Below are 11,513 nucleotides of genomic sequence, written 5' to 3'. Positions count from 1 at the left end.
TTATGCAGTATTTCTGTTAACGCTTATTTGTGGGATTTTTTGTTTTGTTGTACTTTTATACTCATTTTAGAGTGCCTTTGTCATTCTATCATGTTTTTTTATCTTTATCGATGTAGTGTCAGAAACGCTCAACATAATGCTCTGTATATTCTGAATCAGTTGAGTATAATTAAACAAAGATCTTGTTTTAGAGGTTGTGTGTTTTTTTTAGTCCCAGCCCAGCACATCTCTGATCTGTCAAATTGTTTCATTTACTCAGGCTTTTATGTGTGGTATGAATATTGAATCTGTTTATTATTTAGTTGTAAAACCATAAGGAAGGTGCATCATAATATATAATAGATTTTGAGTAAGCAGAAGGCAGCTCACTAGATTTTTTTTAATGGCCACAATGCTATAGGGCATTATGGCTAATGCAAGGGTGTTCTGAATAATTTCTAGGGAGTTATCTACACTAAACCCTTTTCTAATATTAACTTCTTAATTATAGCTGTGGTTGAAGTACTTAATATTTTATTTGTAATTCATATTTAGATTTTACCTCAAAAAATAATTGGTGGACCCCCAATTGAATAAGCTTGCTTAATGATATGACTTATTTGTCTGTAGGCTGAATAAAATACTTTCCAGTAAAATTAGTTTTTACTGTACTGTATATGAATCTTAACATTTTCCTTCTTTCCACTGTATTAAAAACAAGCACAGCAACATTCCTGCTCTTTTTCCTCGTGTGTCAAAAGGAATCTGAGCAACAGGGTTTTCTCTACCTTTCTTTTTTGAATCTGTCCTAATATAACATGCTGGAGATTCGCTCAGCTCTGAAGACGGCCTGCATCAGGCAGTACTGGGATCAACAAGAAGAGATGGTACAGCTGCCCTGAGTGCAGAAAGACCTGCTCTCTGACTGCTACAGCTATCAGGAAATGTAAAGAGACAGCTTACTAATTTCACTCGCAAACAAACTGTTGTCGAATGTAGTGTCTGCAGGACAAAATCCAACGGAGCGATCGACAGACAGATAGATACCATACAAATACAGTAAATGTTCATTTGTTTAAAACAAACTGTCGATATTGTGTCATAACATATTAAACATTATCAGTTTGTACCCTCTGGGATGTTATTTTCCCTGCATCTCTACTCGACACCCAGCCAGCACAGAGCCGACCCCCACAGTCCTCTGCTTTCAGAGCAGAAAACCTGCCTTTGGCAGTATTCCTGGTCACTCCACTGCATTGTCTTCATCAAAATGGCTGAGCTGAGTGATCTGCTGCTCCAAGAGCAACTCGGCGGTCCTGCAACGATTCTCTGATGACAGAGTTTCTGCATGGCCTGCATCAGCAGCTGCTGGCATTACAAAACAAGAACGTTCTCCAAGGCCTGTAGTTGAGTATGGTTAATATAGTGGATAACGTTATTTGTGAAGAACTGATGGTAATTTGTCACATGCAGTTTGATATTGTTACCAGAAATGGAAGATTTTAATGGTTTAAAAATATAGCTCCAACATTGTTTTTATAAATTCTTCTTGATTGCATGTAAATATGCACTCGATTATAGTGTAAAACTGAAATATGTTTGCAACTTAACTCTGTAATTTTACTTCTTGTAAGCAACTAGTTAATAGTGAGAATATATGGATGCTAATAGTAAGAAATGTTTCTTGAACATAACATGTGCTTGCGTCACAACAGGCTACTGGAGTTTTCTTGTCGGACAGACAAACGGTTCATCTGCCCACTGTGTCTTAATGAAGCCCACTCAGGACATTAAGCGTTTTCAATGGCACCTCAGAAGACGAAAACACGAGTCCAGTACAACTCTACTCCTGTGCTCTCGTTTCTCTAAAGACAAAACAACTGGACATGGTAGGGGACAAAAGTAATGAGGGCTCATGGCACTGGGCATAGACAGGCCCGGGGGTCACATACTAAAAGAGGGCATGAAACACACCGGCATATAAACAATGGACACAGTCATGGTGCCGGACACTGAAAGAGACAACTGGGTATCATGGTCATGACAGGAACTGGCACTAGAAGAACCTCTGCAGATAACATTGGAGTGCTTTGAACCTTGATTTTGAGCACAATGTTACAGACTCCATATTGTTTTCTAGAGGAATGTTGCTTCTACTAGATTCAGACATCGACTGAAAGCTCACGTCATTTCTTTTGTGAGTCACAGCAATCCATTTCTGAATACATTTAATGTTTATTCTATTATATTACTGAATAGTATTAATTAGTGTAACAATTGCATTCAACTGCAAGAAAAACCTGACACACCTAAAATAACTTGTACATATAGATGACATCTTACTAATGTGTAAAACAACCTGTTTTGAAGAGCTAAGATGTTTCCTGAATGTGGTATCGGATGTTTTTTTGAACATGTATCAGGGATGTTTTTCTTTGCAGCTGCTTAATTACTAAAATGATTTGATTTTATGACTTGGTTTCACAGGAAATTTCATAACCTAGATAAAGATAAAAAAAAACAAGGTTTCTAAACGTGCACTCAAAAGTTTGAGAAGAATAGGATTGAGTAAGGAAATGTCCATTACATTTCCTGGCCTAAAATTCCCTGATATTTCCAGAATTTCTTTTTGAATTAACTGAATTATTTACTGCGTTTGTGTTACTTCAGTTCAGTGAGTGAGTGAGTGAGGAGATATTATATATGTATTACACATACATACTTGTGGCAACAGAGTAATGAAAGAAAAAAAAAAAACCTTAATTTAGATGGAAACCAAGTAGTTCTTACCACATCAGTAAACAGGAATGAATATATAGTTTAAGAAACATCAATTGTTTTTGTCAAAATGTCTTGTTTTTAGATATTTATAGTGAACTGCTAGGCAAACATACGATGAAAAAAAAAATTTGCGGTGTATAACATATCTTGCATTTTTTTCACCCTCGACAATTAATGTAATATCACACTGGAAAACAAATATTAAACTGATATCCCAGTGAGAACATGCGTTGTGAAGGACAGAACACTGTGGGTTGTAAAAAACACGTGGAAAGCAGATCAGATCAGATCATGCTACTCTTTTGACTACCTCAGTTCAGATTGAAATAATTCCCTTCAATAAACCTAACTAATGTGTATCTCTCTATAGGCATGTATGGCTGAAGCATGTTTAATAACGACTCCGTAAACACCTCTTTTAGTTATGCTCTTTAATTAGTCCTGGAAAACATGTAAGGCAAAATGGTCACATCACACACAGAAGCGTTATGAACTCTACGGTCCTCATGACCACACGCAGTCCAACCAACCCAGAGTCAAGCACAGAAACAGCAGCACTTCAGATTCTCAAAATTAAAAGAAAGATTTGATGGAGGGTTTCAAGAAACAAAACAACCCAAGGTGCTTCTCTGACGTGTGTGGAGGGGGGGGGGGAAGCATTAATGATAGTGAACTGCTAGGCAAACATACGATGAAAAAAAAAATTTGCGGTGTATAACATATCTTGCATTTTTTTCACCCTCGACAATTAATGTAATATCACACTGGAAAACAAATATTAAACTGATATCCCAGTGAGAACATGCGTTGTGAAGGACAGAACACTGTGGGTTGTAAAAAACACGTGGAAAGCAGATCAGATCAGATCATGCTACTCTTTTGACTACCTCAGTTCAGATTGAAATAATTCCCTTCAATAAACCTAACTAATGTGTATCTCTCTATAGGCATGTATGGCTGAAGCATGTTTAATAACGACTCCGAAAACACCTCTTTTAGTTATGCTCTTTAATTAGTCCTGGAAAACATGTAAGGCAAAATGGTCACATCACACACAGAAGCGTTATGAACTCTACGGTCCTCATGACCACACGCAGTCCAACCAACCCAGAGTCAAGCACAGAAACAGCAGCACTTCAGATTCTCAAAATTATATGAAGAAAGTTTTGATGGAGGGCTTCAAGAAACAAACAACAACAACACAAACAACCCGGTGCTTCTCTGACGTGTGTGGAGGGGGAGGAGCATTAATGCTGACGGATAGGGGCGGGGTTTGAATTTAGAACCAATCAGTGAACAGGAATGCAAGCTGGTGCCTCTGATTGGCTCTTCAGTCAAAAAGCCAAGCAGGAAAGTTGGAACAGTAATTTACAGAGTGCAAATGGAGCCTTTCCTGACTCGAGATCTTTCTGAAACGTCTCCAAAGTCACCATGCATCTTTATTAGCATAAGTATGCATTCGAATGTACATAAAAAGTGCATCAAGACCGTGTGATGAGTGCAGAGTAGATTTGCAAGACAAAGATAGACCTGTTACGCTGAGCATGTGTGGGAAACAGTCCACAATGACTCACCGTTTCTCATATGTGCCAGACAAAAAGAAGGCAAATACATCTGCTGTATAAATTCAGAGCTAAAATCCTTTCAAAGCTTCATTTCATTAGTGGTTTCATTGATGCATAAATTAATAAATACATTTCACTGTAGGCAACACCAAATTGCACTACGTTTGTGTATCTAATATTGTAAACAAAGTCTAGGCGTGATGTGATTTAGCGCTGGTTAAGGCTGCATTTGCAGCAGGAATTCTGCACTCTGCAAACCTGAGGGGCGTTTCCTGTTCTGGGAAAGCTATTGGATTGAGAGACTGAGGAAGGAAGCAGCTTGGCTCGACACGAGCCTCTCTCTGGCTCCCAGTCACACAATTCCATATCCACGAGAGACACTTGCACCTGCAGCTAAACTCATTGTGGAGCTGTTGTGAGCTCCGAAAAGGAAACTCCAAACCATCATGCTGTAAGAAGGTCTAAACCTTGAGAGAGTTAAAGTGAGCATTCCCAACCCAGATGTCATTGTTTTTGGGTGTGGGTGCTCCAAATGGTCTCTGAAAGGACCCAGCAGTGATTAACGTTAGCCAATGCAGACAGAACTATAGGGACGAAACCAGATCGACAGCCGCCCTGATGTCATAAGCTGCCGAGATGAGTTCCAGAACCGGAATGCCGCTGCTGGATCATCTGGAAATGAAAACACAGCAAGGTTTGCTTGTGAACGGGGCTCTAGGACTAGATGTTAAAGGCATAGTTCACCCAAAAATGAAAATTCTGTGATTATTCACTCACCTTCATGTCATTCCAAAACAGTATGACTCATTTGCACAAAAATAAGATATTTTGAAGTATGTTGGTAACAAAACTGTTTTGGTTACCATTGACTTCCATTGCATGGACAAAAATATCTTTTATGCTTCACAGATAAAGGAAGTCACACGTTTGAAACGACACGAGGGAGAGTAAATCATATTCATTTTTAGGTGAACTATCCTTTTAGGATCGCAATTAATTACTGTACATTCACTGAGAAACAAAAAAAATGAACAATGAATGGCTTGCAGCCCGAAACTGCTTGGAAAACTACACTGACATTAATCATTTGTCCTTTCTGACAGCTGCTGGATCTTTTTGGGAGGGGGGTTACCTCGGGTCATAGGTTAGAAGATACACCTAATTACCTACACGATACACAAAAGTGCATCCGTAAACAACAGTAGACCTGATCTGGGGGGTTTCAGATCAGTGGGAATGAGATTCCAGCCCTTCAGGACAGCAGAGCTGAGACGGCCTTGGGGACAAACTACTGCCTACGTGCGTGTATATGCATTCACCTGTAAACATGCGTGGAGGCAATCTGGTGTTGGTCTACGACTGAGGCACAGTGAGAACGAGAGGTTTTGCATGGATTCGAACATTAGCGGAAAACAAAAAAAGTCAGAAATCAGTCAGCACCAATAATATTCAGGGCATAGTCGACCACACACACGACAGGAGCGAATTCAGAATCTCAAGATCTTTTACTGCAAGGTCATTTTGACAAAAACCACAAACGGTAAGGTTTTGTTTTTCTTCAGCTTTCATTCTTTGCTTTTTTTTCTTCTTCAATACAGTAAGCACAGTTATAGCGAAGGTCATGCCTTCACAAAAAAGTTTGGCACACTCGGTCAGGACCAACGAAATCACATGATTCATCACATTTTAGAGGAACTGCAGCTAAGCATTTTGAACTCAAACTACTGAAATGCAGACCACAAAAACAAAGATACAAAAAAAAAACAAAAAAAAAACACCAAACAACACAAAAAGGACAGATATTTTTCACTGAAGTGTTGGTTCGAGTCACCATCCAAAAGGAACACAGGAAGAGAACTAGCAGAACACAACAAGAAACTGAAACTCAATCCCTCGGATCCAGAACTAAAAACCAGATGGGGATTCAGTAAATTGGAACACAGTGACTCTTCAGACTAGTATGACTGTTCCACACCCACCCCAATGCATTCTGGGCCTGAACGGTTATCTGCACTCATAGTGATTATGTAAACACGAGCATGCATCAAACAACGTGGCCTTCTGAGCATCTCCATGCATGTTCAAAGACTTGTTTCTTGGTTTTAGAGGCGCATAAAGAGTGAGTGTGTTGGTGGGAGAACGAGAATGTGACTGACACTGATGGTCTGAGTGAAAACCCGGACGGGATTCAGAGATACGGTGGATCAGGTGTGGAACTGCCATTCCCTATAAGTGCAAGCTGAGTGCAAATGATAGCAAACCAATGCAGGCTGTTCATGGGGGCCGGAATATTCAAGAGTGATGGTGAGAGTTAGAAACTGACAGAAGAGGAGAGAAAGAGACCGTTAAAATGCCAGACGGTAGCATAAGGTAGCATGAGGGAGGTAGAGAGACAGAAAGAAAGAATATTTGAATTAAATCTGACAACAAACCTGAGGACAGACGGTCAAATACATACTCACACACAACAAACGCACGTATAAAAGAGGGGATCTGGTTGTGTTTCACAAACACCCACTGAAATGAACCAGACTCAATGTGAAAAAGAGTGGTTGGCAGGTGTCTTGATTACTTGAATGATAGCACTGCAATGCATTTAAATCACCAGCGGAGGCATTAGATTACTGCTCTGAGAAACCGGAGGGGGAGGAGCCAGAGGGTTTGATTGACATGTCTAAGAGAGGGTGTAGCCACATTCCTAAATGCATTAAAATAAAACTACCAAGGTTTATGGTATAAAAGCTGCTGCTGTGGAGATGGTGAGTGGTTGTATGTTTGTGTCCATCTAGGATGTGGGGGTGAGACCTAACCGTCATCCCTAACCAGCCTAACTGCGGTTGCTATGCCAACCACAATGACGAAGAGGGTAAGTGAACAGACGGGGGGAGAGAGAGCGCGGAGTTAGAAAAGCCAGACGGAGTGGAGATCATATTTAAATGTGAACTGCAGGTCAACATTATCGTGTGGGTAAGCCGTCACGGGAACGAGGGGCGGAAAGCATCAGGATCCTGAGGAGGTTCTGGAATGAAAGGCCACTCCTGTCTTTATGAGTCCACATCTGACAAGCGAAACGATGGGGAAAAGGCTGGGAGAATGTTCTCTATAATTGGTCCTGCTTACCAAGCTAGACTCATTAAAACCCTGGTGCTTCCCCCGTTTTAATGACATGGCACATTGATCAGCTGAAGCCTAAAACACCCTTGCTAGTTTTTGGAGTAACGTCAGCGACGTGTTCAGTGCACATGTGTGCGCATGAAAGAAGCTTGTTGTCCCTCTCGGCCAATCCCAGACCACCCTGACTCCTCCAGGGGGGTGGAGCTTGAGAGCATATCAATGAGTCTGGTCCAATGAGGGGAAAACAACAAACAATGGGAGTGTAGGTGGGTGCTCTTGTTTTTGTGTATGCCAAGGTGGGCAGAAAAAAATCTTTCACTTTTGATTACGTATGGCCAATCAAACAAGTGCACCCACTTCAGAACAGAGACGAAAAGGAACAGAAAACCCAATCTCACGGCGGATACACAAACACACGGAGGGGTGTAGAGAGCAAACAAGGTGGTTTTTGGTTTGAGTCTACAAAGAATATTTCAGTGGTATACAATCATTTTATAGTGCATTAGTTTGGCAGGAATAACGTTAGAGGATATGGTAGTATGATTTTAAAGGGTGCAGAATAAGATTATTTCGTTATATAATTAAAGACGTTGCTTGAGTAAACACTGCGGTGATATTTATAAAAAGGATAATACTGCCCTAACACGCCTCGGTGGCATGCAGTCATTCGAAATATTTAGAAAGGACACAGCAGAACCAGGAATAAATACTACCGAGTTACTACAGAACAATAAACTGGTGTTCCCTTGGTGTATAAAGTATGTGTGTGAGTGAGTGAGTGAGAGAGAGCATAAGTGGTGTAAATTGGGGGTACATGTCAGTGAGTCTGGCCCAATAAGGGGAAAACAACAAACAATGGGAGTGTAGGTGGGTGCTCTTGTTTTTGCATGCCAAGGTGGGCAGAAAAAAAGCTTTTTCACTTTTGATGACGTATGGCGAATCAAACAAGTGCACCCACTTCAGAACAGAGACGAAAAGGAAACAGAAAAGCCAAACTCACAGTGGATACGCAAACACACGGAGGGGTGTAGAGAGCGAATGAGGTGGTTCTTGGTTTGCGTCTACAAAGAATATTTCAGTGATATAAAATAATTTTATAGTGCATTAGTTTGGCAGGAATAACGTTAGAGGATATGGTAGTACGATTTTAAAGGGTGCAGAGTAAGGTTATTTTGTTATATAATTAAAGATGTTGGTTGAGTAAACACTGCGGTGATAGTTATAAAAAGGATAATACTGCCCTAACATGCCTTGGTGGCATGCAGTCATATGAAATAGTTAAAAAGGACGCAGCAGAACCGGGAATAAATACTACCGGGTTACAACAGAACGATAAAGTGGTGTGTTCCCTTGGTGTATAAAGTGTGTGTGTGTGTGTGTGTGTGGGTGAACATAAGTGGTGTGTGAATTCTGTTGATTGAATGATTGCAGAAATGCAGAGCTAATGTCAGGAATCAACTGGGGTTAAGCTAATTACACTATACACCCCTCCATACACACACACACACACACTCAGACCGCTCCCAAACCGCTGACACGGACACAAAGCACATCCACAATGTTTCTCTCCACTCAGTTCTCCTCTTTCTTGGCTTCTTCCTTCTTTTCTTCTGCTTTCTTGTCATCCTTCTTGACCTCTTCCTTCTCCTTTTTCTCCTCCTTCTTGGCGTCATCCTTCTTCTTGTCATCCTTTTTCTTGTCACCTCTCCGTTCCACCCCCCCCGCGCTCACCTCTTTACCACTCTACCTAACAACCAGTGCCACGGCAACAGCGAGCCATCTCCTAGCAACGGGGAAAAGCAACCTGGCCCTGACGATTGACTTGTGGACAGATTGAGTGAAGAGAATGAGACCGGAAATGAGAGTGAAGGACAGGGAGATAGAGTTACCAGCATACACAGAGCACTTAAACAGCTCTTCTCATCAGCTGAAGTCTTGTGAAATATTCGTTTCAGTTGAATGTGAAAGCACTTCATAATTCTTTTTACGAATTTTCAACAACACCAAAGTCTGACGAGGCTGATAAAACCCCAGCTCGTCATAAAAGCATCAGCTCGCAGACACTTACAGTAAGCAGGAAGAGACATCTCTATAGCAACAGGAGAGATAAGAAAGGAGAAGAAATAATAGGGAAAATGGATGAAAGAGCAAGTGAGGGACAAGGCAAGAATGACTGATCAAAGGGTGGAAGGAGTACAAGGCATGGGTGGTGGTTGAGGTGATGATCGTGAAAGAACACCGTCGCATATTTATCTGCTCAAGGTAGAATCTCAATGGATTTGAACTTCCTGGTATAAATACACTCCCAAATATAATTCTACTCTTCATGTTTTTTCCAAACAACTCCCACATACACATCAGTTCAAATGACCCCCATCTGACACTCATTCATTCACCTGTTCTAGGTGGTAGGTGGAGTCAATTCGGGGCTTGATCTTGCCCTGTCTGTACAGGTCCACAACGGCTGCCATGGCCTGAGCGATGAGCTCGGTCTCAGAGTCCAGGTACCCCAGGTGAAATCCGCACACCGAGCGATTCCCTTGGATCAGGCTCAGGGTGTGTACGGAGAACTGCTGGTACCAGGTCTTAGCCACCGCAAACAGGTTCTTCTTCTGACCCGCCAACATGTTAGCAGCACCTGTTCAAACATCAAGTTGACATAGACACTGATATACATCATGGCATATTAAAATCAGGGTTTTGGATCCATTGTCAGTATCCAGGTTTTAAATTCTCACAACAATATTAATATGATTTATGAGATGGGCGGTATGAATAAAATGTTATGACAGCATGAGTAATTTTATATCACGGTAACAGAAAATATCATAATACACACTACCGTTCAAAAGTTGTTGTTTTTAAAAAAAAAAGAAATTAACACTTCAAGAATACATTGATCAAAAGTGTGAGTAAACACATTTATTATGTTATAAACGCTTTCTAAAATAATCCAAATAAATGCTGCTCTTTTGAACTTTCAAGAATTATGAAAAATGGTATCATAGTTTCTACTAAAATATTATGCAGTTAACCGTTTTCAACACTGATAATAATAACAACAACAAGAAATGTATCTTGAGCACCAAATCAGCATATTAGAATGATTTCTGAAGAATCATGTGACAAAGACTGGAGTGATGATGCTGAAAATGTTAAATTGTAATAGTATTTCCCTTTTACTGTATTTTTGATTAAATGCCTTGGTAAGGGCACGATAACAGTACGAGACTTATTTCAAAAGCATTATAAACAAAATCAGCAAATGGGAATGGCCTTATATTTTACATAACCATATCTCAATGCCGGTTTTGGATAAATCAGTGAATTAAATACTGAAAGGCATTTTATCTCCAATTCAGAACTTAGACAAAAGATAATATTATTCATAACAAAAGAACGACAAGTATAAAACAAGCTTCTTAACAAGTATAAAACAGTTGTTTATTAGCTACACTAGTCAACCATCCAAAACAGTTTAGCACCAATTAATGACAAGATCTACCTTTTGTAGATCCTACTCTGTATTTTCGTATTTTTTCCATGCATCTTCAATGCCTTCACATGTAAATAACAAAACAGCCAAACAAAGCAGAATAAATGGTTTCTCAATCTCTACCAGTCAACATTTCTACTATCATAGCACCCATTCTTATGTCCTAGGATGTAAATATGTCTTTGTGTGAGCGAGGCGTTTGAACTCCCTGAGCATGAATATGTATTTGTGTGAGTTTTCTGCATGTAAAATGTGTGTGCGGTTGACCGACGGGTGAATTACTGCTTAACGGCTCCCACAGTGAGCATTCTTCATTTACAGAGGAATGACATGCCTCTCTTTTTCCCTTTTCCAACACTGCACTCTTTGACCCGTCTTCATTCGCTCACTATCCACACATCGCTTCCCATGTCTGTCACTCCCTTGCTTGTTTTCTCCCACTCGTTTTAGTGTCTCTCCACATGATTATCCTCTTCATTTCACTCATGTCCTCGCTTTCATTTTCTAAGTCTAACCATCACTCTCTCTGTTCACTTCAAAGGTGGCTTATTAGCATGAAACAAGATAATAAAAAAAAA

The 11,513-nt window shown here is 40.3% G+C and overlaps 1 protein-coding gene across 1 annotated transcript in view; it reads right to left on the bottom strand.

The window, feature by feature from the left end:
* Positions 1-8,362: 8,362 nt before the first annotated feature.
* The window catches only part of LOC107571923 (synaptic vesicle membrane protein VAT-1 homolog), a 29,356-nt gene continuing 26,205 nt past the window's right edge, over positions 8,363-11,513 (bottom strand). The window contains exons 5-6 of the mRNA XM_016258309.1: positions 9,836-10,077; positions 8,363-9,182 (exon numbers count right to left, since the gene is read on the bottom strand). Coding sequence (XP_016113795.1) covers positions 9,012-9,182; positions 9,836-10,077 — 413 coding nt within the window. The 3' untranslated portion in view covers positions 8,363-9,011. The remainder of the gene's footprint in view (positions 9,183-9,835; positions 10,078-11,513) is intronic.

This window comes from Sinocyclocheilus grahami, unplaced genomic scaffold (assembly GCF_001515645.1).
Source record: "Sinocyclocheilus grahami isolate Dianchi unplaced genomic scaffold, SAMN03320097.WGS_v1.1 scaffold1669.1, whole genome shotgun sequence".
In the NCBI taxonomy this organism is placed as follows: domain Eukaryota; kingdom Metazoa; phylum Chordata; class Actinopteri; order Cypriniformes; family Cyprinidae; genus Sinocyclocheilus; species Sinocyclocheilus grahami.
The sequence above is the reverse complement of the archived record's forward strand: the minus strand, read 5'-3'. Positions and strand labels throughout refer to the sequence as shown.